Below are 26,921 nucleotides of genomic sequence, written 5' to 3' on the forward strand. Positions count from 1 at the left end.
GAACAAACAGAATCAATGGGAGAACCTCAGGTACTTAATTCTAAGCAACAAGGAAGCTAATATGAATACATTATTCTGTATTAGCTCGCAGTCAGCCTGAAGGAGAAGAAGCCTTCCCACATTGCTCTACTGGCTGCTGAGTCCCCCCACCCCAAAGACACAAAAAAATCCCCCAGCATGAACACCCTGATGGTCTCATCCACCTCCTGTTAAGAATTAAGGAGAAGGATAAGCATACGTATATGACGAACTCAAAGTTAAGGGACCAACTGTTTTCAGAGTTACTTGTGTACCCCAGGGTCAGATTCAACCCTCAGAAAGCCACGTGCAGTTTCCATAGAAATAACTGTAAACATCAAGCAGGAAAAAGAGAGCTGCAGTCAGTCTCTTTCTCTGTATTGACATATGGCCTTTATTCTTTCCTGGCTTTATCTTTTGAGTGGCAAGTTTTGGCTTGGTTTTATTTATACAATGGAACTTCATCAACTCACACACACCTAGAGTAAAATACTCATTGTGAAGTTCAGCAAAGAACTAGAAAAAAACTTGGCAAGAAGAAACAAATCAAAGAAGTTCATGAAACACATTTATTTTATTGGGCTATGAAAAAAATACAGACTTGGAAAGTGAATATGATGTAACTTCAAAGGCAAATAAATAGTTAATAGAGATGAAGGTGTCAATCAGCAAGCATCAAGGCAAACGTGAAAATAAAGGTCTATGGCCAAGTCTGGTAGAGATAAAATACCACACATACAATCAGGGCAGATGTGCAGAGTGTCAACAGGGGTGTAGGATGGAAGAAGAAGTATTTCCTAGTTAGTGATGTTCACTTTTTCATTTCTCCCCAAGAATGGTTTTTATTTCCTCAAAAGAAGAAAGGAGACTTCTCCTTTAATAAGCTTCTCCATTAATAAATGAAACTTCTCCTTTAATAAAATTTAATTACTCACAATGCATCTAGCAGACACACAATACCAATTTCCAACATGCTTGTTTCAGACTGAAACAGGGTTAGAAAATATGATTATGTAATGAATCAAAAATTTAATTGTAGACCTGCTTATTGGTGATGCATATAAACATACTAGTAAAATAAGACTCTTGATCAAGTAGTAAAAACTAAAGCTATGTTTATGTCAGTGGATCAGTGCATAGAATTGACCAAAAAATCAACAGTATAAAAATCTCATAAATTTCAAATAATCTAAGTTTTACTTTTAGCATGAATTTATGCATTCGCTACATTTGTTTTTATCATATACCATGCTTACATTGTTGGAGGCCACTGGACCATTCTGGTGAAAAGTTTATTTATTACAAAGGGAAAAGAGGAAATTCCCAGGTTACCCTATATGACTCCAGCTTATTATAATACCTTAAAGATACAATAACATAAATTAATCTATTTAAACTGTTCTTTCGGTTAGGGGGGCTTTCGGGGAAACTGCTTTTTAAAAAAACAAAATTGGAACATGATTTTAAAATGCTGCTGAGTGGTATACAGCTTGGAAAATGGATTTTAACTTTGTTATTAGGTCCTAAGGATCATAAATAAAGTGGTCAGTTTGGTCAATTTGTTACCAGCAAACCAATCCAATCTGAGCACAATTTTGCTCCGGGCAGAGTTTTGCTGTGTTCCATGGCTCCATACCTGGCACCATAATTCTGTTTGCCCAGCAGATTCTAACGAAGGTCCAGACATCTTCAAGAAAGTGTAAAATAAAATGAAAATTGTTCAGACTTGGCAGGTTGCTAGAGGTTTTTGGTTTGGGTTTTAAAGGAAGAATGGATTTACAAGTGGTTACTGGTAACCTCTAGATTTCTAATCACAGAAGCCCAAGACTGCATGTGAAGCATCTGTGCAGTGTGACTCACACACCATGATGAAGCCCATCAGCCCTTCCTGGGACAATACATGGTAGCCGACTGTTTGCCAAGCCAAGATTCCTGTCACCAACCCCAAAGAGGAACCAAACTCATAGAGTAAGTTAAAGAACCATGGCAGTGCCCAGAGCTGAGCCTGAAAAGTAATAGGCAGTTATTGCAGACCAGCCCAGAGGGTACTGGGAAGAGAAACAGAATTCAATACATGCCATACAGCATATGCATAACCTCCTCAGTACAAGCATATGCTAAATGCAAAGGACTTGCTCCAGGGCATCGGAGTCACGGGAAACGTAATAAATGTGTCTGATCAAGGGAGGAGATGCCCTCCCTCATTTATTAAGAAAGAGAAATACTACACAATGTAAATCAAAAGAAGGGCCCACAAGCCTCCCAGTCTTGTGTTGATGCTCTGGGAATGAAATGAAAATTCCATAGACACCGTAACTAGCAACTCACTAGCAACTTCTGCAAGGCAAGACATTATGACGCTTTAAAATGAAGGCAATCATCATCTTCACCATGGACATGATACAGAAAGGAATTAAGAATAAATTAAACCTATTGAGGAATAAATTATGTGTTCCACTTAGTAAATTTTAAATAATGTATTTTAGTTTCTTTCCTTTTTTAAAAAAGGGCCAAATCTATCTTCAAACAGAGTTAAAAATTATAATGTGGTTCAGTGGAGCTCAACAAGCCTTTGGCTGAATTCTGTCTCCGATTCAGGCACCATGTCGGGTTCCAGGGACACCAAGACGGTGTAATAGGATCCTGTCCCTTGAACAGTGTACTACTTGCCTGGTGGTGATGTGCTCCTTAGCTTAGATGCATACTTGGTATAAGATTCCTTGAAAAAAAACTACCTGGCAGCTGCTGAAAGATTCTGACAGTCTCATAATCTCTTTGGTTTATTTGTGTATATGATCTATAGCACACTTGCCCAAAGACCTACCCATATCTACGGAGACAGCTAGTTTTGTTGATAAAGTTGAAAACTGAGCTATTTGTATGTTCACATATTAGCTTTGTCAGGAGATAAGCAGATTTTTCAAAGGGAAAAAGCTGGCGCAATTTAATTGCCTTGGGGCTCTGGACTCAGTAAACCTGGTTTCCATTTCTAGCTCTGCAGCCACTCCTTAGCAAGCAACCTTTAACAAGCTGCCTAATTTTTCTCTCCCTTTTATTTTCCTCAATGCAAAATAGGAACAAGCGAGGGTGAGGGTCGGGGGAGCATAGTGAAGAGAGGAGTAGTAAGAGCGGATATGAACACATTACTAGGGTGAGTTAAATGAGTATAAAATTCTTCTTTATCTTTTGGTGGAAACATGTTAGGAAAAGAGATATTAGTGCAAATTATAATTAACGTCAAGCTAAAAAAAAAACACCTGAAGTCAAGCATTGTTAATCTAATAATAGTTTGATGAACTACTTTCAATTAAATAGATTATTTCCAAAAGGGTAATATTTCCACTTACAGAAAGAATAATTTACTTTTAAAACATTTCAAATGTCTCATTCAAAATAAAGATAACAATCTAATGATGTTGATACTCGGCTAAAGGAAAACTGAAAACAACTCCTTTACGGTTTAAAACCAGCTCTGAAACAGTTTAAAGTTATTTCTGTTCCCTTTGTCCAACAACAATGATTCAAAATAACAAAAACCAGTTCTTACTATATGTAACTTATAGGAAATAGTAGAAAAAGTTTATATCATGAGCAATGTGGTTTAGATTTTGCTTTACTGTTAGCTTGCAAGTTTGCATGGCTCATGTAAATTCTACGGCACGGAACCTCTGCACGGTAGCATCCTCCCTTTCAAGGTTTTATTCACTTCAAAACCCCTGTTGTAAAACATCATTTGGGGTAGCCAAGTGGAGGAGTAGTGGGGCAAATTAAGGGAAGAGCGTCAAAGAGATCAACACAAAAAGTTTTTATGTAGTTGATCCCAAACCTTATTTGAAAAGTCTGAATAGGATGAAAAGGTTTTCTCTATTCGGTAGTTTCACGTAATCCTCCTTCCAAACATTTGCCCCAATAAACATTAGATTATTTTTATGTTAGCTATAAAGCTGTCAGTCCTCAATAAACAGATACACTCCTGGTGGTTTTACCTTTGCTGTCAAAGAATTGTCAATATGCATACTGGCTCTTAAATTAAAACAAACACACAGGAAGAGAAATGTAAAATAGAATCACGCAGCAGAGTTTAACGGGAGGCTGTTGAAATCCTAAATAGTTGGTGGTGATTAGAAGTTCAATATACTGTGATATAAAGTAGTCAATGCGTTGTTAGCACCTTGCTGTCTCCTTAATGGAATGCTGTGACCTCTCCTATTCAGGTAAGCCCGGTCTTACTTTACTGTGTCTCAATTAAATTTTATGTCTGATGTGTCCATTTGTTGTAGGAAAAGAAACAAATCCAATGAAAGGGACACTTTGAAGGTTTTTATTTCCTATGGGGACAGTTTACTTTTGTCTGGAAAGTCCCTTCACAGCTTTCGTGGGTCTTTTCCCTGTGACTGAGAATGGTTTTTTTAAGAGTGTTATGAGATACGGAGGTATTGAAAATGCAAACCGACTTTCCAACTGGTCAAATCTCTATCGTTTATTTATGCTTTCGGAAGAATTTTTTCACAAAGGCTAATAGAGTCATGTGACTGAGACAAGAATTTTTGTTCATTACAGTCACTGCATTGCAGAATGAAGCTTTTAGAAGGCCAAAGCTGTGTCTCTTTTTATGTACTCTGTGTGCTGTGTAACAGAGGGCTGTGTATACATAGGCAGCCACTAAATACTATTTGCTTGGTGGGTTACAAGTGTTACTCTAAGGCTGGCAAAGAAACAACATAAGTCCCGGGTGGCAGACTGGTAAAGAATCCGCCTGCAGTGCAGGAGACGCAAGAGATGTGGGTGCGATCCCTGGTTTGAGAGGATTCCCAGGAGTAGGAAATGGCAACCCACTCCAATAATTTTGCCTGGAAAATTCCATGGACTGAGGAGCCTGGTGGGGCTACAGTCCAGGGGGTTATAAAGAGTTGGACATGACTGAGTACATACACACACACATAGAAAGATGTAGATATCCAAGAGGTAGGTTCTTAGCTTGCATAATGTTCATCACCTATATAAAAAAGCTTTGCAAACTTTAGGGAACTGGGCCTCACACCAGAGAGAAATTAATATAAACATTAATATGATTATATACAATATCACAAAAAGTGGTTCTTTTAATTCTATTTACTTTAATTCTCTCTGAAATGAGTAGTTCTTTTTTTCTAGAAAGAAAGAAAAAAAAAGAGAAAGGGAAAGCAAGGGAGAGAGATAAAGAAAGATCTGTTATATTGGACAGTCTGAAATAAGGGATCAAAATAGGATGTGGGGCACTTAGAGGTGTAACCTGGGTGAACAAAGAGCTTGAGGAAAAGTAGAGCTGAAGGCAAATATATTGGGAATCTTAAGGTCCTGATGAATACTCCCTTTGTTCTACGTACAAAATGCATGATCTTCCCTGCCAAGGCTGAAAGAAAATGGATTTCCCCAAGGAATGTCCCATCACTGGGGAAGAGATCTGCCATCAAAAGCCAACATGCTCTTAGGTGCAGCAAAAAGATTAAACATTTAAGACAGATGATGGGGTAGAGGAAGGAGTGGAGACAGGGATGCAGGAAAGGTAAAATGTCAGCATCCTGCAAATGAGATCCCCAAACATGAAAGGAGGAAATTGAGAGTGTCAACTTTAAACCCACAGTTTGCGTCTTGTGGCCTTGAGCAATGCGGAGTTTCAAGAGAAAGAGGGACATTCTGTTCATTAGGGTGGTGTTTCTTATATGTCAAACATGCATGACGGAGCTCATGCCAAAATACATTAAGTAGTGCCCTGTCCTCCAGAAGGAACATCTGAAAAAACGTAAAGGTCACATTACAATAAGAGTTTAGTGCCCTAGCAAATGTCACTATGCAATTTGGTTTCTCAATTTTTCCAGTTATTTCTAAAATTTGCAACTAGCCTAGTCAGCCAAAGCTGAACAATCTATGTTTCTTTTTTAAAAATTTCTTTTTAAATAATGTAGGTAAAGATCTGGATTCATGTCACCTGGGTTCAGATTTCTTTAACCTATGAAACCTTAGACAAGTTATACAAAGTTTTTGGCCTTGGTTGTCTTATCTATAAAATGGGAAGAATGATAGTTCCCCTCTATAGGTTGCTGTAAGAGTTAACCAATTTACTGCATGTAAAGCACTTAGCAAAGTACCTAGCTTCTGGTAAATTTAACTTTCTTTTTGGTTACATAAAGTGAGTTTTCAAAAAATTTTGTGATCTCCCTCATCAAAAGTATATGTATTATTATTATTTCTGTACTTATTCAATCAAGTAGTTGTAAAAATTGAGTACGTACCACTGCACACTGGTAGGATAAAACATACCCTTTAATATTTAAGAACTAATAAAACAGTTAACAAGTTACATGCTGACAATGTAACATGCAGACTGAAATGCCCCCTCCTGAATTCTTATTTTCTGTTATAGTATTTTTCAAGATTTCCATGTGAGTCTTTTATTTAAAAAAACTAGATTTCAAATCGCTGGTGAAATTCTTCATCTTGTCTTTTACTTTCTTGAATATATTTATTACATCTTTTAAAACAGTCTTTTTAATATTTGAATAAATATTTGTACATTTTTATTTATAGCAGCATTGTTCACAATAGTCAGAATGTGAAAACAACCCAGTGTCCACTGACATACAAATAAACAAAATATGACCTGAACGTGAGTGTGTGCGTGTGTGCTAAGTCGCTTCAGTCGTGTCCGACTCTGTGCGACCCCATAGACGACAGCCCATCAGGCTCCGCCGTCCTTGGGATTCTCCAGGCAAGAACACTGGAGTGGGTTGCCATTTCCCTCTCCAATGCATGAAAGTGAAAAGCGAAAGGGAAAGTGAAGTCGCTCAGTCTTGTCCGACTCTTCCTGACCCCATGGACTGCAGCCTACCAGGCTCCTCCGTCCATGGGATTTTCCAGGCAAGAGAGGGGGTTGCCATTGCCTTCTCTGATATGAAGTACCTAGAGTAGTCAAATTCACAGACATAGAAAGCAGAATGTGTTTGCCAGGGGCTGCAAGGAAGGAAAAACGAAGAGCTATCATTTAATGGTTACAGAGTTCAGTTTGGGAAGATGAAACAATTTTAGAGATGGATAGTGGTATCGGTTTCACGACAATGTAAATGTAAATACTTTATGCCACTGAACTGTACACTTAAACATGGTTAAAATGGCAAAGTTTATCGTACGTATGTTTTACTACAGTAAAAAATTAAATTTAATTTAAAAGTCCCTGTCTGATAATTCCAAAATTTGAGTCACTTTCTGTCTTTGTTTCTCTTGATATCTGGTCATTTAGTCTTTTCCCCTAAGACCCTGCAACTTTTTATTGAATACAGGACATTGTGCATTAAAAAAATCAAAGAGCCTCTGGATGGTGGTATCTCCCTGTAAAGAGGAATAAATCTTCTCTTAGCAAACAGATAGATGGAGTCTAGCAGGTCACCTTCATCTTTCTGAGGGCTGGATATAGGCTTTGTTAGGAACAATGTTTGTGTTTTACTCCTAAGGTAAACCCCTATCTTGAGAGTGGACATTTTGGGTTTCAATTGAAAACTCAGTGTTTACAAGAACTCTTCCACCTGGCTGGTCTCACCAGAATCATGGGGCTGCTGAAATCTCTGCTCATTTCTTGTCTGTTTTTGCTGGGTTTCTTGGAGTTTTTCCTGCTCACAGGAAGCTTAGGAGTTGGCAAATCCCTCCAGGTGAAATTGCTTATAGACCTTTGGGTTCACTTCTCTGCGGTTCCCTCTTCTTTTCTCTTTCTTTGCTTCTCAGGGCTCAGCCATTTGCCAGCCCTGACTACCAACCTCCAACTCCTCTCCCTGCCTAAGATATGGTCTCATCTGCCTCCCCCAACCCTTCCCCTCATGACTCAGCAACACCTTTATGGAAAAAGCCAGAGTGAATGTAGAGGTCAATGACGTGGGCTTCCTTCTTTCAGGCCTTGTAGCTCCTCACAAGTTCTGCCTGGTTGGGAGACGCTCTATTGTCTTAAAAAAGTAGTCTGTGTATTTTGTCCAAAGTCTACAGTCATTTTCAGCAGGAGAGCTGTTCCAATATAAACTACTGTGGTTGTTGGAATCGAAAGTCTGTTAATATTGCCTTTTAAAATTCTAACTCTTGATTTGCCTCTGATTCTGTTCTAAACATTCTTTTGCTTTCCTTTTAATTTCTCTTTTTATGGACCTGAGTGTTTGGTTTTTATTTTTAATTTTCAAATTTTTTTGGAGTACAGTTGATTTTAAACATTGTGTGTTCTGCTGCACAGCAAAGTGAATCAGGTACACACATGCATTTATCTACTCTTTTTTAGATCTTTTCCCACATAGGCCATTACAGAGTACTGAGGAGCATTCTCTGTGCTATAGAGTAGGTCCTTATTAGTTATCTATTGTATATTATATAGAGTAGTGTGTATATGTCAATCCCAATCTTCCAATTTATCCCTCCCCCACCCCCCGCTTCCCCCTTGTTTTTATATATACTGTTTTAGGTTCCCCACGCTTATTAACCTCAGTCAGGCAGTGTCATAAGTACAGTAGTAAAGACAGACACCTTCTAGGCAATGGGAGTAAATTATTTGTCCTTCACTTGGATCATCAGCCCTTCAAATTTTCCTAACTACCGTGCCCCCTACCCAGTACCACCCAGCAGTGGGTCCCTTGAATCTAAAAACCCTCTACTTTCAGCCACCACATCACTACAAGGAGTTTAATGGTTATTTAAACCATTTTCTTTCTAACTGTACCTAAAATAATAGCACATCTTACATGGCAAATAGATGGGGGGAAAGTGAAAACAGTGACAGACTTCATTTTCTTGGGCTCCAAAAATCACTGTAGTCAGTGACTGCAGCCATGAAATCAAAAGATGCTTGCTCCTTGGAAGAAAAGCTATGACAAACCTAGACAGAATATTTAAAAAGCAGAGACATCATTTTGCCAACAAAGGTCCATCGTGGTCAAAGCTATGGTTTTTCAAGTAGTCATGTACAAATGCGAGAGTGGCACCATAAAGAAGGCTGAGCACAGAAGAATTGAAGCTTTTGAACTGTGGTGTTGGAGAAGACTGTTGAGAGTCCCTTGGACTGCAAGAAGATCCAACCAGTCCATCCTAAAGGAAGTCAACCTTGATTCCATTGGAAGGACTGATGCTGAAGCTTCAATACTTTGGCCACCTGATGTGAAGAGCCAACTCACTGGAGAAGATCTTGATGCTGGGAAAGATTGAGGGCAAGAGGAGAAGGGGGCAAGAGGATGAGATGGTTGGATGGCATCACCGACTTGATGGACACGAGTTTGAACAAGCTCCAGGAGTTGGTGATGGACAGGGAAGCCTGGCATGCTGCAGTCCATGGGGTCACAAAGAGTCAGATATGACTGAGTGATCGAATAACAACAATCCTGCGGCTTCTGAGAGAGCAGTTTATAAACATGGATGCAGATAGAAGCCAGATCACGAGGATTAAGGAGCAAACAAGTGGTATGAAACGTTTTGTAATCTCATGTATATTATATTTTAAATGTGAACTCAGATTTTTCATAATTGATATATCTTATTGCTTAGTGGATCCCATTGCAATACTCTTCTAATTTTGTTTTTTTTTGTAAATAGTGCCAATTTCCGGGAATTTAATTTGAATTTTGAAATGCATGTTGAGCTATTAACTGAAAACTTGAAGGTGTTGAGCATCTTTTCATGTGTTTGTTAGCTATCCGTATGTCTTCTTTGGAGAAATGTCTATTTAGTTCTTTGGCCCATTTTTTGATTGGGTCATTTATTTTTCTGGAATTGAGCTGCAGGAGTTGCTTGTATATTTTTGAGATTAGTTGTTTGTCAGTTGCTTCATTTGCTATTATTATCTCCCATTCAGAAGGATGCAAAACGGTAATGACACCAGAGCACATCATTGTCTCTTATTGTGGTTCTTGATTCTTCTAATTTAGGAAAAACTTTATGTAAGGAAAGCAAAGAACTCATTCACTTAACATAAACTTACGAACTCTATCAGTTTCCAAAATTCATGTCACACTTTACCTCATTTTTTGTTACCACTGAGACTCTGTCTACATTAGAATTCCTGCTAACTAGGGCTTTGTTTTCCCATGAGTTCTCCATGGCCAGAGGAGAATTATGGACATAGTGTTTATCAGCAGGAGAACTAGGCTGCTGCATACGGCTGTCATCTGCTCTAGGTTTTGGTGACCACATATTTCAACATATCTTGCAGTCATATGATGATTCCACCCCATCTAACAATTCATCCAAGGAACTCTGGTTAAATGCCTTATCTCATGTTTCATGAGGTTTTCCTGGTTATTATTCAATATTCAAGTTGAGTTAGGCAAAGTCACCAACAGGTCAAATAACAGAGTTAGTCTATGCAGTGAGGCTTAATCCTAAACTAATACTGTAACTTCCTTTTGGAGAGGGCTCTGTTCTGAGTTGACAGCCTTTATCGTGGTTTCATGGGATGATGGTAACACTCTTCAGAATATATATTTTTCTAATTTCATTTGCCTAAGATGTCCTCAAAAATTCAAACCTTTGTATTCTTTGAGTACTGATCTTAGGATCCAATCTATTATTCTGGGAATCTCAATAAATTCCTTTCTGCCAAAATTTTCTGGTTTGTAGAATGTAACCAACCATACCATCTCTCCCAGATGCTCTTTAGCCAAGTGAGATATGTGGCAATGCTTGGAACTCATAATGGAAACAGTGTAAATCTGAGATGTTGCTTCTATTATTACTAATACTATTAAGTCATTGACAGAAGGGGAGCACACTACAGGATGCAGAAGGCCTTGGATGAATGCCTGCCCCAACAAACACCAGCTAGGAGATGCTGGGCAAGGTTTTTCACATCTCTTTTCAGTTTCCTGACCAGAAAATGAAACCGCATTCTCCCCACCTTTCTAGCTGCTGGGTTCTTGTGGAGCATCAAGATAAGTAAGATGTACGGACACATTTCACAAAAGGGTAAAAATGGCAACAGTGATTTTGAATATAATCAACTGTTATGACAACAGAGCCTGAGCCTTTTCCTTTCTTCCAGTTTTAAACAACCTGAAAGAGCTGGAGGAGACGTAAAGCTGGAGTCATGAGATTAGACAAAGAATTCACAGGCTGAGAACATTGTAACTGGGGAACTAAACAGATTCCTAAGCAGCAACTGAGTAAAAGCCTGTCATGATTCACACCGATGGGTTCTCCAGTGGAATTTGACCCATGGGATTTACACAGAAAATGTAACAATCTAAACTACAAGCAATTAACTTTCGTTTAAATGCATATATGTATGCATATGTCTGTAGGTATTTTGCCAATGCTTTTAACTTCTTAACAGAGCTCTAGACTATTAAAAATCCATGTCACCCTTTTTCTAAGAAAAATAAAATGAGCTTAAATATTCATGTTGCTAGGAATAGAAGACTTCCTACCAAAAAGATAGCATATTGAAAGATGTAATTCTATAAAGTCAGAGACACTAGCTGAAATCAATGATGAAGATAAAATATTAACCCCTTTAACCTTGTCTATGTCAAATAATACCTAAGTTGTTTTCTACAGTAAGAGAATCAGACAAAGGTAGAAGAGTTTTTGGAGATTTTCTTTCTCATTCTCCTCTGAAAATGTTCAGTTTAACAACCTGGAAAAAGGATTCTGGTTTTTGTAAAGATATTTTTCCTCCCAAGGTGACTATGTATCTAGCCCATCAGAAATCCAGAACAAGTTGAAATAAAGGCCTGGAAATATTTTCAAATGGACATCTCCCACTGACGATGAAATCCCCTCACTCCCCATTAACACTCTATAAAAACATGAAGAATATCTGCTAGGACTCTGAACTTAGACACCGACCTTCCCAAAAGACAACTACTTCCACCCAAACAACTGGTCCTCCTTTCCTACTTGTCAGCACTGCTTGCTGAGAATGGCCGTGTTTGGTCTCTTAATCAGACCTTGATGACGGGCTGACATCACTGCAAACGTTTTCACTTACTCTTTGGCAACACTTAAATCCTTGCCAAAGGCCAGTCAGTAAGTCAGAAAGCATTGTTAGTGCGAGGCTGGTGGAGGGGGGTGTGTGACTGTCAGCTAGCAATCTATGGTGATGACAGGAGGGAAATTTAGGAGCTGAAACCATTTTAAAGGTCACTCAGTGTACAGAACAAAAGATCTCTAATTTAGAAAAGGAAACAGAATTCTGGGACATAGAAGCATCAGGATGCTGCTGTCTGAGTCCTCTGAAAATTCACTATCCACGCCTTGCTTGCAAAGACCACTTAACAACCCGATGCAGTTTAAACTAATAGCTATTGGCTTCAGCAGCAGTGCAAAATAATCTGGTAAAATAGGAATGCCAAATAATGTACCAGTGGTTCAACTGCCTGTTTTTTTAATGTATTTTTTTGAGATAACATTGATATGTAACACTCTACGTGTCATATGTACATCATTTTTCTACTTCTGTATACACCACAGCATGCTCACCACCCAAAATTTAGTTCCCGTCCATCAACACAGAGTCAATTCCCTTCACCCATTTTGCCTTGCCCACCGTCCCGTCCCTTCTGGTAACCACTACTCTCTTCTCTGTGTCTGCATGTTTGTTTTTGTTTGGTTTGGTTTGTTCATTTATTTACTTTGTTTGTTTTTTATATTCCACATATAAGTGAAATCATACAGTATTTGTTTTTCTCTGTATGACTTATTTCACTTAGCACAGTACCCTCAAGGTCCATGTTGCAAATGGCAATCATTCATCTTTTTCAATGACTGAGTAGTATTCTAATGAATATATATATATATATATATATATATATATCACATCTTTATTTTTAAAAAAGATTTGCAGTATTCTTTCTCCTTACCCTTCCTTTGAAAAATAGTTTTATTGATTTATTTATTCTTGGCTGTGCTGGCTCTTCACTGCTGCATGGGTTTTCTCTAGGTACAGCAAGCCGGGGCTACTCCTTAGTTGCGTTGCTTACAGGCTGTTTGTTGCAGTGGCTTCTCTTGTCGTGGAGCACGGGCATATGCAGGCGTCAGGAGTTGTGGCTCCTGGGCTCCCTAGCACAGGCTCAATAGTTGTGCTACAGGGACTTAGGTGCTCTGCAGCATGTAGGATCTTCCCAGATCAGGGATCAAACCCACATCTCCTGCATTGGCAGGTAAATTCTTTACCGCTGAGCCACCAGGGAAGCTCCTCACTTTTTGAAAAATTTTCAAACTTGAATTGCTAAATAGAGTTTAAAATTCTTAGCAGAGGCTTTCAGGGAAAAGCTATTACATATACTGTTGTTGTTCAGTTGCTTAGTCATGTCTGACTCTTTGCGGCCTCATGGAGTGCAGCATGCCAGACTTCCCTGTCCTTCAGTAACTCCCAGAGTTTGCTCAAACTCATGTCCATTGAGTCAGTGATGCCATCCAATCATCCCCTCCTCTGTCATCCCCTTCTCCTCCTGCCTTCAGTCTTTCCCGATGAGTAGGCTCTTTGCATCAGGTAGCGAAAGTATTGGAGCTTCAGCTTCAGCATCAGTTCTTCCAATGAGTATTCAGGGTTGATTTCCTTTAGGATTGGCTGGTGGGATCTCCTTGCAAACCAAGGGACTCTCAAGAGTCTTCTTCAGAACCACAAAGGCATCAGTTCTTCAGTGCTCAGCCTTTTTTATTGTCCAGTTCTCATATCTGTACGTGACTACTAGAAAAACCATAGCTTTGACTATAAGGACCTTTGTAGGCAAAGTAATGTCTCTGCTTTTTAATATGCTGTCTAGATTCGTCATTACATATATACTTTCTGACTAAAATTTTGTGAGTATAATATACTAAATCTTTGACCAATTATATTTAAAAGGAACATGAATCACTAGAAGACAGTAATAGTAGGCCCATGCCTGAATTGAGGTCATTACTTTTCTCTTTTTCTAAAACTGGAGAAAGCTTGGAAGAACACAGCAGCTTCAGTCTACTGAACACCACATTCTGGACCTGGGTTGATCACTTATAAGATTTGCCAGAGAGATCTGCTATAGTTTTACTCTCCAGACTCTCACTGGCTGTGTTTTTTTCTTGTTTCCCTTTTTTTCTGAGCTAAAGAGGACATTTGTTCTGCCATCATTAAGAAGCCCAGGCAGGCCAGGGCTGAACTCTGACAAGTGGGGGCAAGAGCAATGGGGACCATCTGCTTTCCCTCTCATCACCACTTAAAAACAAGGGAGAAGGGACGTAATATACAGCATGGTAACTATAATCAACAATATTGTATTGTACACTTGGAAGCTGCTAGGAGAGTAGGTCTTTAATGTTCTCACCATACATAAAAATGGTAATTATGTGAGGTGATGGATGTTTTAACTAGCCTTATTGTGGTGATTAGTTTGCAATAAATGCTTGTATCAAACCATCATGTTGTACACTTTAAACCTGTGACAGTTTATATACCAATTATATTTCTCAATAAAGCTAGCAACAAAAGAAAACAAAACAAGGGAGGTCCAGTAGGTACCAGAAAGGGCTGCTTTGGTAAAATAAAAAGGATAGAAGAGAAGGTACTCAAAGGCACCAGGAAACTCATCACAGAAGGCACACTGCATGTCTAGTACCCACCAAAGAGTGAATTCACTTGGGTAAATCAGGCTTGCAAACCCAGTCAACACCCAGTGACCTACACACAACTTATTTATACTATGGATTCTCTGCTTAGGACCCTGGGATATGGTCTGTAATTATTTATCTGAATGAAAATTCTGCATTTGTTAAGTGGCAGTGAGTCCACAGTGATGTGTGACCTCCACTGGATCTGTCGTCAGATAAGAGGGACCAGCCTGAGGATCCAGAGACCTGAGGCCAAGAATCACCTGCTCCATGCCAGGCTGGCCGCACTGGGTAGGTGAGCGGGTTTCTGCTAGATGAGAAGTGGGGTCAAAAGGAGAGAGAAAAAGCAGCAGCAACTACTGGGCCTTGTGACATTGGAACTTGGCTTAGGTGGTGAGGACGCTGATTGCTCAGATAACTACAGTTTCTGGTAGTGGGAAGAGTTATCTCCTCCAGTCTCCTGAGAGCTAACGCTTCCCCTCACTTCTATGTGCGAGTGAGAGACAGTTTCCAGACAACATTTTACTTAGAGGGTTTCAATAGGAGCAGGTCTTTCTATTTACAGCGTTACTTTAAAAATCACCTGGCCCTATTAGACTAGGTGAACCACCATATAAAAGGCAGACTCACCTTGACAACAAATTAAGCTAAAGACCTTGGAGTGAGCCCGCCTGTTAAAAGAAAATGTCCAAGTCTTACTCGGTTATTGTTGCTTTCGAGCTGTAGACATCCCGCTTCCTTTGTCTGTGTCACAAGCCACTCATTCCCCTTCTTAATGAAAACAAGAGGGAGTGATTATACCTCCTGGGGCTGTGCCATTTATGCCGTCTGAAAGGCACTTAAACGAGTGGCACATTGTCTCACACATCTGGAGTTTACCAAATTAGCCAATTACGCTGGAGCTCATAAAACGAGGCCTTAAATGTCATTTAACTAGAAAATATTATAATCACCAAGTGGTCTGATTGTAAGATGATACTTGGGGCGACATCAGTGGTTACCAGAAAACAAATCGTGAAACAAAACACAGTTCAAATGCCCCCCAAATGCAACCACATATCTTCTACAGTAATACTTTCTGAGGAATACCATATTTCTGAAGGCACCAGCAATCAACATGTTTCTCATTTGGAACTAAGCATAATCTGACCTCCTTGTTTCCTAGTGATTTGCCTTGGGCAAACCAATGCCCAAGAATTTTTCTCAAAAGAAAACTAAGGAACAAGCAGAAGGAGAGCAGACGGATGGAAACCCATGAATTCGTCAGAAACGTGGCGCTCTCTGCAAGAGGTGGCACAGTGATCAGAGTAAGAGTCTGGAGCGGTCAGAAGTTTGCGGTGCTGTCTCAAAATCGACAGGATTTGCTTGACTGAACATTTACTGGTCTCTCATACTTCTCTTGAAGGAAGAGATAAAAACTGCTTTAAATTGCTATGTGATTTGAGGGTAGGAATATCAAAGGTTTTAGAAAAGCTATTTAAAAATTAGAGGTTTACAGCCACTACTTCCACACTGTCTTCATTTAATAAACAACGGAATTTGGTGTTTAGTGAAAGGTGATACAGTGTAATGGAAAAACTACGGTATGTCACTAGTACCTGTTTGACTTTGGGCAAGTTAACTCCTCTGCTCAGTTATCTCACACAAAATACAAAAATACATAATGATGCTGAATTGTGTTGAGACTAGCGCTGTGTTGAAATAAAGGTATAAAAAAAGAGTCCCTAGCACAGTGTCTGGTACACTGAAGAAAATCAACATTATTTTCACATCTTTCTTTACCTATGCCACCAGGCTATCTTAAGTTCCGTTTAACTCCCTTTTCTCTTCATGTCAGAAAGAACGGTCACTAGGTGCTTTTGTTAGGGGAGCTGCTGACTGAAACTGACTTCCCTGACCAGTTACCATGGTAATATTTGCATGAGTTATCTTACAAAAGAAGGTTCTGGTAAGGAATGTGGAGCTAACAAACAAGCTACCACCAACTGGAAGAATTTGGGAAAGGTTAAAAGGAGAGGGTAGACTCCAGTCCCCATGTCCTACCAACCTCCCAGAATCCTTCTTGCTGGAATCCACCTTGGCTGAACGATGCACATGCCACCAGGAGTGACCCTGAGTCACAGTGACTGGCCAGAGACAAACCAAACACTAACCTGATTACCATAAAACCTGAGACCGTGAGCCACGTGGAAGAGATGTTCCCTTAGGTTCCCTGACCCTGCTGCGCTCCACCCCAGTGCCCCTTCCCAATAAAGTCTCTTGCTTGGTCAGCAATGCATCTCTTCGGACAATTCATTTCAGGGTGTTAGACAAGAGCCCACTCTCAGGCCTTGGAAGTAGTCCCCCTTTCCTGCAATACTTTCAGAGAAGAGTAAGGAGGTAGGTAGTCCTGTTTGTATTTTTTTTTTTTAAGCAAAATTTAGAATCCCTTCACCTATCTGGAAACATCTCAACCACTCTCTTTAGGGGAATGACAAGTACAGCAAAGACTAGAAGAACTCTCATGAGATACTTTGAAACAAAAGGAAATTAGGTATGATGCCTCGACGCATGGTAAATAGAGATACCAGCTACTCTTTTCCAGGGGAATTTACAAAATGAAGATTATTGGTTTTGAAGGCACCTAATCAAGTAGGCTAAATCTTTGTGTCTTCTGGGCTCATGATTATAGTAGATGGACCTGTTAGTATATTTTGCCAAACCAGAGAAAGATGAAAAATCACGGTGAAGACGGAGGTGCTCTCAATAGTGACAAATTCCTTCCCTGTGAGTTTTCTACAATGATGGCCTTTTGGGTAAAATCTAAGTAAAAACCTAGACAGCATATTAAAAGGAGAGACATTACTTTGCCAACAAAGGTCCGTCTAGTCAAAGCTATGGTTTTCCCAGTGGTCATGTATGGATGTGAGAGTCAGATCATAAAGAAGGCTGAGCATTGAAGAACTGATGCTTTTGACTGTGGGGTTGGAGAAGACTCTTGAGAGTCCCTTGGACTGCAAGGAGATCCAACCAGTCAATCCTACAGTAAATCTATCATGAATATTCATTGGAAGGACTAATGCCGAAGCTGAAGCTCCAATACTTTGGCCACCTGATGGAAAGAACTGACTCATTGGAAAAGACCCTGATGCTGGGAAAGACTGAAGGCAAGGAGAAGGGGACGACAGAGCATGAGATGATTGGGTGGCATCATCGACTAGATGGATAAGAATTTGAGCAGACTCTAAGAGTTGGTGAAGGACAGGAAGCCTGGTGTGCTGCAATCCATGCGGTTGCAAAGAGTCAGACTTGACTGAGTGATTGAACTGAAGTGAATACGATGCTTCCACATAACAGAAATTCTTACTTAGAATTTGGAAGGCTTTTCAAAAGAAAACAAATTAACTTCACCTCTGTAAAACTGGGTTGAAAAACTATGCCTTTAATAGTAGCACAGTGTATTTATACTTTTAAAAAATCTTAGAAGCAGTAAAGGGATCCAGATCCATGTGATTTAGATTTAGCTATTGTCTCGTAGAAATGTGAATTTTTTGGTCTGAGAGGTGGGGAACTGCATCTCTAAGAATGGTGACAAGCACCAATTCACTTTCTCAGAGTGGAGAAATGGAAGACTGCAGATTCTAAGTGCATTAACAGACTTTAATGTTTTTAAACAACAGAAAAGGACTAGCTTTCAAAACTTCTAACTTGCAGGGGCGGGGGTGAGGGGTTAGATAAGAAGAACGAAGAGAGATGAATTCTCCTAATTATATAAACAGTCAAATTGACTAGCACTAGCCTCTCTGTAGGCCACAGACCAAACTGGCCTCTATGTACCTGAGTGAAAAAATCATCTTTGAAAGCAGAGTGTACTCTAAGAGCTAACTGAGAAAATAAAAAAGAACTGTTTTACTAAGGAAAAAAATCAACACAGCATTTGTTAAAAGGTTTTCTTTTTTCTTTCTGTTTTAAACTTAAAGCTATGACATGCTCTTGCTCTGTATCAAAAAGCAGCTTTTTCTTTTGTATTTTTACAAATATTTCCATCTTTAAGACAAGAGCTTTCTGACTTTTGCTAACAATGTGTCCAGATCTAAAGGATTACAGAAAGAATGTCAATTTGCTTTAGAAGCAATTAAACCTACAGTTGAGGGAAAAGGCCAATTTTACTATGCAAGGACCACACATACTGTATGTTTGTTATATTACTTGATATCAAAGCAGAAACATCCAATTCTTCCTAAAACACACTTGAAATGAAGAGTCTGGCTATGGAATTCCCACATCCAATTCAGAGATATCTGTTACAGTTTACAGAACTGGGTAATGCTGACATTATTGTTTTACAGGAAAGAGATACTTTTACTGACTATATAATACACTATGGTTTCTTTAAATTTATATATATTTATTGGGTAAAATGAACATGATTTTGATCCTAATCACCATAAATGCAGGCATATTATCAATGACAGGTACCACATCACCAGAGGAACAGCAAGAATTTGCTGATTCTCCGTCATTGCTGCTGCTGCTGCTAAGGCGCGTCAGTCGTGTCCAAGACTGCGCGACCCTATAGACGGCAGCCCACCAGGCTCCCCCGTCCCTGGGATTCTCCAGGCAAGAACACTGGAGTGGGTTGCCAATTCCTTCTCCAATGCATGAAAGTGAAAAGTGAAAGTGAAGTTGCTCAGTCATGTCCAACCCTTAGCCACCCAATGGACTGCAGCCCACCAGGCTCCTCCATCCATGGGATTTTCCAGGCAAGAGTACTGGAGTGGGGTGCCATTGCCTTCGCCCTCTCTGTCATTAGATGACCTCAAAATATTTAACAAGCCTTCATCGCTTCAGAGGAAGTGGTCAGTAGCAAGAATTATCATCTTTCTTCTTCATTTTGCATCATCATGATGTTGGTGTGATGGCTTTCATTCATTTGTTCAACATACCTTTGCCGAATATCTCTACTTTGTGCCAAACACGGGCATAGGGAATACGAAGGAAGTGAGACATGGCCATTAGTGAAATGTATTCTTAGGGTGGGAGAGAAGAGATAGAAAACAAGCTCAGTAAACTAGGGTGGTGCCTGCAATATAACAGACCTGTGCATGGGGAATGAGCCTGGATAAGAAGGGAGGCCATCCTAGAAAGGGCTTTGTACACCTAATAAGAAGTTTAGACTTTACCCTGCAGGCCATGTTTTTACATATTCCTGAAATACTCTAAAAATAAAATAACTAAAATAGTATGGTACTTGCATAGAGATAGAGAAATTAATGAAACAGAACAGAAAATGGAGAAACCAAATAGAAAATTTAACTGATAAATATGTGCAAGTTTAATTAGACAAACAAACTAGCATTTCTAATTAGTGAATAAGGAATAGAATTTTTAACCAGTGGCATTTGGACAGTTGACTAACCATTTGAAGATAAAATTTGATTCCTATATGCCACATTGCACATTAAAAACAAGTCTCAGATAGATTAAAGATTCAAATGTAAATGTTTATGATCTTAGGGTTTGAGGATGTCTTTTTTTAATGTGCCATCAGATATCACCAAGGAAAACAGATCTAATCACAAAATCACAATCTTCAAAGATCACAAACTTCTGGAAGGTTTAAGATATTATAGTTGCAAGACAAAGAGCAAGTTAGGAGAAATATTTGTAATTTATATAATAGTTAAATAAATTAATAAAAATTAATAAAAATATCTAACCTAAGAGAAATGGGTAAAGGACACAAATATGCAATTCATGGAAAAAAATGACCATGATATAAAAGTATGCTTGACCCCAGTTACCATCAATGGAATTTTATTATGACAGTTTTCTTTTTTACCTGTTAGATTATAAACAGGAGATGCACATGAGTAACATATATCAAATAATGATTGATATGGTCCAGTGTTTGAGAGAGTGTGGAGAAGTGAAAACTCTCAAATCCTAAGTCAGTACATACATTTGGAAGATAATTTGGCAACATATGTGATATAAGGTGTGCATCTCATTTGATAAGTCCATAGCTAGCAACTTTTAAAAACAGAAATTAAAAAAGTGAAAAAATAGTATAAGAATATATACTGTACTGTTTAATAGTAAAAATCTGGAAACAACCTAGTGGGCCACCAAAGGGGATTAATTTAACAAGCTGCAGTATGTAGATAAATAAATTACTATGCTGTTGTTCAAAAGAACATGCTGGCGTGGAACATCAACGACATATGTTTAACTGAAATGAACAATTAGCAAAACAGTATACCCAGTAAATTCTAAGAAAGATAGTGAACTACAAAGGTTAGGAACATGGGCTTTGGGGAAAAGCTGACTTGATCTGAGTCCAAGATTCATAATTTACCAGATACATGAAAATTAACTTTTCTGAATCTTGGTTTCTTCATCCATCTAACTTGAATGGATGCTCACAGAACCTACCTCAAAGAGCTATATGGAAAATTCCTAGTGCACAGTAAAGGTTAAATATATACTAGTTGTTATTATTACTGTTGGAGAAGGCAATGGCACCCCACTCCTGTATTCTTGCCTGGAAAATCCCATGGATGGAGGAGCCTGGTAGGCTGCAGTCCATGGGGTCCCTAAGAGTCAGGCACGACTGAGTGACTTCACTTTCACTTTTCACTTTTTCATGCTTTGGAGAAGGAAGTGGCAATCCACTCTAGTGTTCTTGCCTGGAGAATCCCAGGGACGGGGGAGCCTGGTGGGTTGCCGTCTATGGGGTCGCACAGAGCTGGACATGACTGAAGCAACTTAGCAGCAGCAGCATTATTACTGTTATCATTTTGGTATAATTATTATTGTCAACCAATTCTCTTATGAAAACAACTTCAAAACGCAAATCTAAAATCCTTTGTAAAATTATTTATGCTTGATAGAATCTTTAACTGAATCTATACATCAAAGACAATTTTAGTTTATGTAACAAAAATATTCTATTTATCTGATCATCTAATAGACAGGATGATGAACTTGACACATCAGTTTTTGACAACAGTACATTTTGATAGAATATTCATAAATCAGAATGCAAATAAGGAATACATTTGGGCACTATATTTAAAAAACAAAATAAACAACAATCACATTTAGACATTTCCAGTTATAAGAACTTTGAAAAGCTTTAACAGCACAAATTAAAAATTGTCCTATAGTCATCAAATTATTTTTAATAAAGGATATTATTAATATCCTTTTTGAGGTAGTTATCTGTATGCATGAATGCTGAGTCACTTCAATCATGTTCGACTCTCTGTGACCCCATGACTGTAGCCCCTCAGGCTCCTCGGTCCATGGGATTCTCCAGGCAAGAATACTGGAGTGGGTTGCCATGCCCTCCTCCAGGGAGTTTCTATCATATGCATATTTAATTTTCAACTGTATTATCAGGAAAAATATGCACAAAAATAGAAAAACACCCTTTTCAATATTTTTCCCTACTAAGACTAGGAAAAGAAATCATTCAAAATGAGAAAATGTGTTATGTAGTAATATATTAAAATGCCTACATTAACACACAGATTGTGTGAAGAACCATACATACCCTTCCGTGCGGAAAATCATTCGAAAGCTGTCTCCTAAGCTTTTATAACTGTTTGGATCAGTTGCACATCTCTGAATCTGGAACCTAGAAACAAAATCAAACAAACAAAAAAAATCCAAGTTAAAGATTTCGCCAAATGGCTTCTCATTTTTCAAAGTCTTAGGAGACTCAGCCTTTTCAGATTAACCTAAAATATTCTGGCTTTTGCTATAGATTTTACTGATTTATTTGCCTTATATAATCTTTACCTTGTTTTTGTAGCCTTTAAAATTATGATATTTCTCTGTGCTTTAATAGAACTGCAAAAACTGTGTTTTTCCATCTGTTTCTTAGGCAGATGCACCCTGAGGCATTTATGCTTTTTTCCTTTGTGAAAACCACATGCATATGTCATAGATTGTTTTAATGTATAATTCAGAAATCTGAAGATGCATATGAAACAAATAAGTAGCTCTATTTCTTATCTTAATTAGTGCTCTTTGATGGTAATTTAATACAAAGGTTAAAAATACAGAGCAGCTAATATGGCCTAACTTTGATCCTGATGATGAATTCAGAATTCATTCTGGCAGACAGGAGCCCTTGTTTGGAGCAAGAGTTCAGGGCATACCGTGATACCATTTACTATCACGACTTCATAATGGAGCAGAGTTGATCAGTAGGAGTAGTTCAGATTGCCTGGACTTGCACAGAACCACAGCGCTCCACATGTAGTGTGTGTGCTTAAACAAAATTCTTTTTCTTCTTCTTCTTTTTGGGTATGATCGTGCATCTCAGAATTCTAACCTTCAAAACGTGAAAGTTTCCAGTATGAAGGTCTTAACTTATTATTTTTTATCTTACCTGGGGGTTTGTGTTTAATGAGATTTATGACAAGTGCTCTCATTTCCCTACATCCTGGCTCTTTACTTCTGTTTTTTTTTTTCAGTCTGCCTACCCCTTGTGTTTAACTTCCTTGTCCCAACTCTAAGGTAAGGCCCTTCCCCCTTCTGTACATCCCTCCACAATCTTAGCAAGCCTTTAAAAATAGAAGTTCTCAGATATACCTCTAATAGTGTCTACTCTGAGATGCTTTCCTCAGATTGTTGGATTTATGACATGATCACAACTTCTACCTCTGAGAGTGATTTATTTTATAGTTCTAGGCCCCCAGGAATTAAGCTGAAAACTAACACATATATCACAGAAAAGAGAGACTATTTTGCTTTGTTTGAAGTGGTTGGAAAGAACAGTATATGATAAGCCTGGCAAGTGAGGCTGGATTACATTTAATTTTGTAAAGTGGAGAGTTGCTGAACATGATTGTGCAGGATAGTTGCCATCCTAAGATGAGGGAATCGATTCTTCTAGTTCAGTTCAGTTCAGTTCAGTTCAGTTGCTCAGTCGTGTCCGACTCTTTGCGACCCCATGAATCGCAGCACAACAGGCCTCCCTGTCCATAACCAACTCCCGGAGTTCACTCAAACTCATGTCCATCGAGTCGGTGATGCCATCCAGCCATCTCATCCTCTGTCATCCCCTTCTCCTCCTACCCCCAATCCCTCCCAGCATCAGAGTCTTTTCCAGTGAGTCAACTCTTCGCATGAGGTGGCCAAAGTTTTGGAGTTTCAGCTTTAGCATCAGTCCTTCCAATGAACACCCAGGACTGATCTCCTTCAGAATGGACTGGTTGGACCTCCTTGCAGTCCAAGGGACTCTCAAGAGTCTTCTCCAACACCACGGTTCAAAAGCATCAATTCTTTGGCACTCAGCTTTCTTCAGTAGATTACTTGAAACATACAAATTCCTAATAAAATATTTATTGTCTGATTGGGTGGATTAGAATGGGAGTATGGAGGGCAGAACAACGATGAAGACAATTATGACAGTCTGGGTGAAGATAATGATGCCAGAATATGAATGGAGGTTAAGAGAAATGTCATAAAAAAGGTGAGCTTGTTGGGTAATCCTTTTTCTCTTTAAATCAAACTGTTTTTTTAAAAAATGATACATTTAACATGATCCTCTCTTGATCCTCATCAACTCAGAAAGCAATGATAGTAAGTCCTAGATTTAGCATTGCTGAAGTTTGCGCCCCTGTGTACTCATTCACTCTGCTGCGCCCAACTCTTTCTGACCCCAGAGATTTGTGTGTGCTCACTCACTCAGTTGTGTCTGACTGTTTCTGACCCCACGGACTGTAGCCTGCCAGGCTCCTTCCTCTGTCCATGGAATTTCCCAGGCAACAATACTGGAGCAGGTTTCCAGTTTTCTTCTCCAGGGGATCTTCCTGACCCAGGGATCGAACCTGTGCCTCCTGCATTGGCAGGTGAATTCTTTATCACTGAGCCACCTGGGAAGCCCCGAAGTTCACTAACCTTTGTCAAATTCCTTTCTAGATGCTTTTCTCCCAAATCACCAAGTATTTTTTAAAAATATTTGCCATATGAAATAATATACTATGGATTTTACAAAAACCCAGGGAATTATCCTCACTCTTGAGAAGCACAGTAAATAAATCAGAAAAAACAACTGATAATATAAGGAAAACTATCCAAAATGTCAAGTAGCATCAGCATAAGTTGCCCAGGTGTTCATCAGAGGGAGCAATTACTGCTTTCTGCAGAGTCATGAAGGATCTGAGGAAGCAGAAGGGATTGAAGCTGCTCCTGTAGGATTCAGAGAGGCAAAAAGAGTGAGAGAGAGGAAGCATTCCAGTGAGGAAATAAGAGAGGAAAAGACAGCCTCTTAAGGGATGTGAAGGAAAAGATCTCCTACCATGACAACCTCCTTCATATCCTTTAGGATGGATGTTTTAGCACCCTGCTGGTGGGTGCCCAGGGTGGGTGGAGACCTGAGCAGGTTAGAGGATGGTGTTTATGAGATCAAGTCAGCAACCAATATAGAGCATTTGGCTTTTTCCTGCTCCTCAGCATTTCAGCTAACTCTGTGGCCATCTCACAGTCACATGATTGGTCCTAGAAGGAACTGTGAGGCAGCAGAAGGATCAAAGTAACTGAATCCTAATGGCAAGAAAATCGACCTTAGCTCCTCTCTTACTGATGGGGTTAGAGATATCAGCTTTGCCTATGATGTCTGTGGGTTCCAGTAATACCAAGGTGGGTCCTCTCTTAGCTCATGCAAAAATAAAACACAGGGTACAATTATTTCTTAATTAATTAGTTATCTAACTTGGCTATTGGAAGTTTAGTATTTCACTCACTGGTTGCAATTTCTTTCTTTTTTCAATATCCAAACAGATATTTCCAATACACTATTCTCAGTTAATGAATTCTTGAATACTTACTATTAGTTACTCCACTATTTGGGACATTTTGAAGAAAATTAGACATAATCCTGCCCTTTAGAAGCTTATAGTTAAGTGAAGGAGATATACAAATAGATGACTACCGTATGCAAGGAATAATGTTTAGGAATATATTTCGGAGTATCACATGTCAGCCAATGAGTTTTGCTAGTGCTGAATAAACACTATTATTACTCTTAGGAGAGATGATCTCCCATCTGCTGCCAACTGAAAATATTATAGCACTACACAGAAACAATGGAGGGAAAAGGGAAAATGAGGAATATATATTCGGGCTAAATATATGTGATTAAACTTTGTGTGTTTGTGTGTCTTAGGCACTCAGTCATGTCCGACTCTTTGCGACCCCACAGACTGTAGCCTGCCAGGCTTCTCTGTCCATGGGATTCTCCAGGCAAGAATACTGGAGTGGACTGCCATTCCCTTCTCCAGAGGATCTTCCTGACCTAGGGATTTAACCCTGGTCTCCTGCATTGCAGGCAGATTCTTTATTGGTTGAGCTACAGGGAAGTCCTGTGATTAAACTTTATCCTCCCACTTCAAAACTGGCAGCAAGGACAGTTGGTGGAATCTTTGAAGAGTGTTCCATTTAGAAGCTATCTGTCTGATGAGTGATGCTGTGATCATTACAAACAGGAGTGGCAACATCAAAACAGTATCGCATGAGGAGGAGAGTCCACAGGCTATGCTGTAGGCCAGTGCAAAAGGATGGGCAAACATGGTAAACACTAATTCTTCCATCAAACCTCCCACCATTCCTTACTCTCCTGAAGCAGCTGGAGGTCCCATTAAGCAGGCTAGGGCAAGTACAGCTGTCTCTTCTACTGCACATCTCACATAGTGGCAAGTCTTCTCTCTGCAGAGAAGGTCCATGCTGCATTTAGTTCCACTACACATGACTTATTCTGATCACAGAGTTATCAGTTCTTCTAAGGAATCTGTTTCAAGTCGATATAATTACAGTGCATTTTGGCCAATCATGTAAAATAGCAATTTCCTTCTTCCTCTCCATTACATTTCAGCAACTTAAAAGGTTTCTCTCTTGGATTGAGGCTTTACATCAGCATTTTCCAAGCTGCGTTCTGTGCTAACAAATTCTCTCTATGCTCGGGGAGACAATTTTCCAGTTACGTAATACAACTCTTTGTAAAATTACAAAGGCAAAGCCACACTACTCCTGATTGTGTTTAGAAGAAAAGATTGGACTTTCCCATTGTCCTAATAAAAGCAGCTTAGACACATCTGGAATCTCCATTTGAGTAACATCTCTTTATTAGAATGAAAACTTGCTGCCAAATGGGCAAATTGGACAATGGAGTAATACTTAAGAAATATTCAGTGCCTAATATCAGATCAGAATGAAACACAGGGAAAGGAGTGTGGCTCAGACCTTATGCTCCATTGCCCAGAAGTCAGCAGTCTCATGCGGTGTGGGGCCAGTGAGCCTGGTATTGCACTCTCTTAGAGTTGGGAGGA

General features: G+C 39.2%; 1 protein-coding gene across 1 annotated transcript in view; it reads right to left on the reverse strand.

Annotated features, from left to right (window-relative positions):
- Positions 1 to 26,921, reverse strand: part of SLC25A21 (solute carrier family 25 member 21) — a 527,236-nt gene that overhangs the window by 129,413 nt on the left and 370,902 nt on the right. The window contains exon 3 of the mRNA XM_042235305.2: positions 22,139 to 22,222. Within this exon, the coding sequence (XP_042091239.1) occupies positions 22,139 to 22,222 (84 nt within the window). The remainder of the gene's footprint in view (positions 1 to 22,138; positions 22,223 to 26,921) is intronic.

Source organism: Ovis aries, chromosome 18 (assembly GCF_016772045.2).
Source record: "Ovis aries strain OAR_USU_Benz2616 breed Rambouillet chromosome 18, ARS-UI_Ramb_v3.0, whole genome shotgun sequence".
Classification (NCBI taxonomy): domain Eukaryota; kingdom Metazoa; phylum Chordata; class Mammalia; order Artiodactyla; family Bovidae; genus Ovis; species Ovis aries.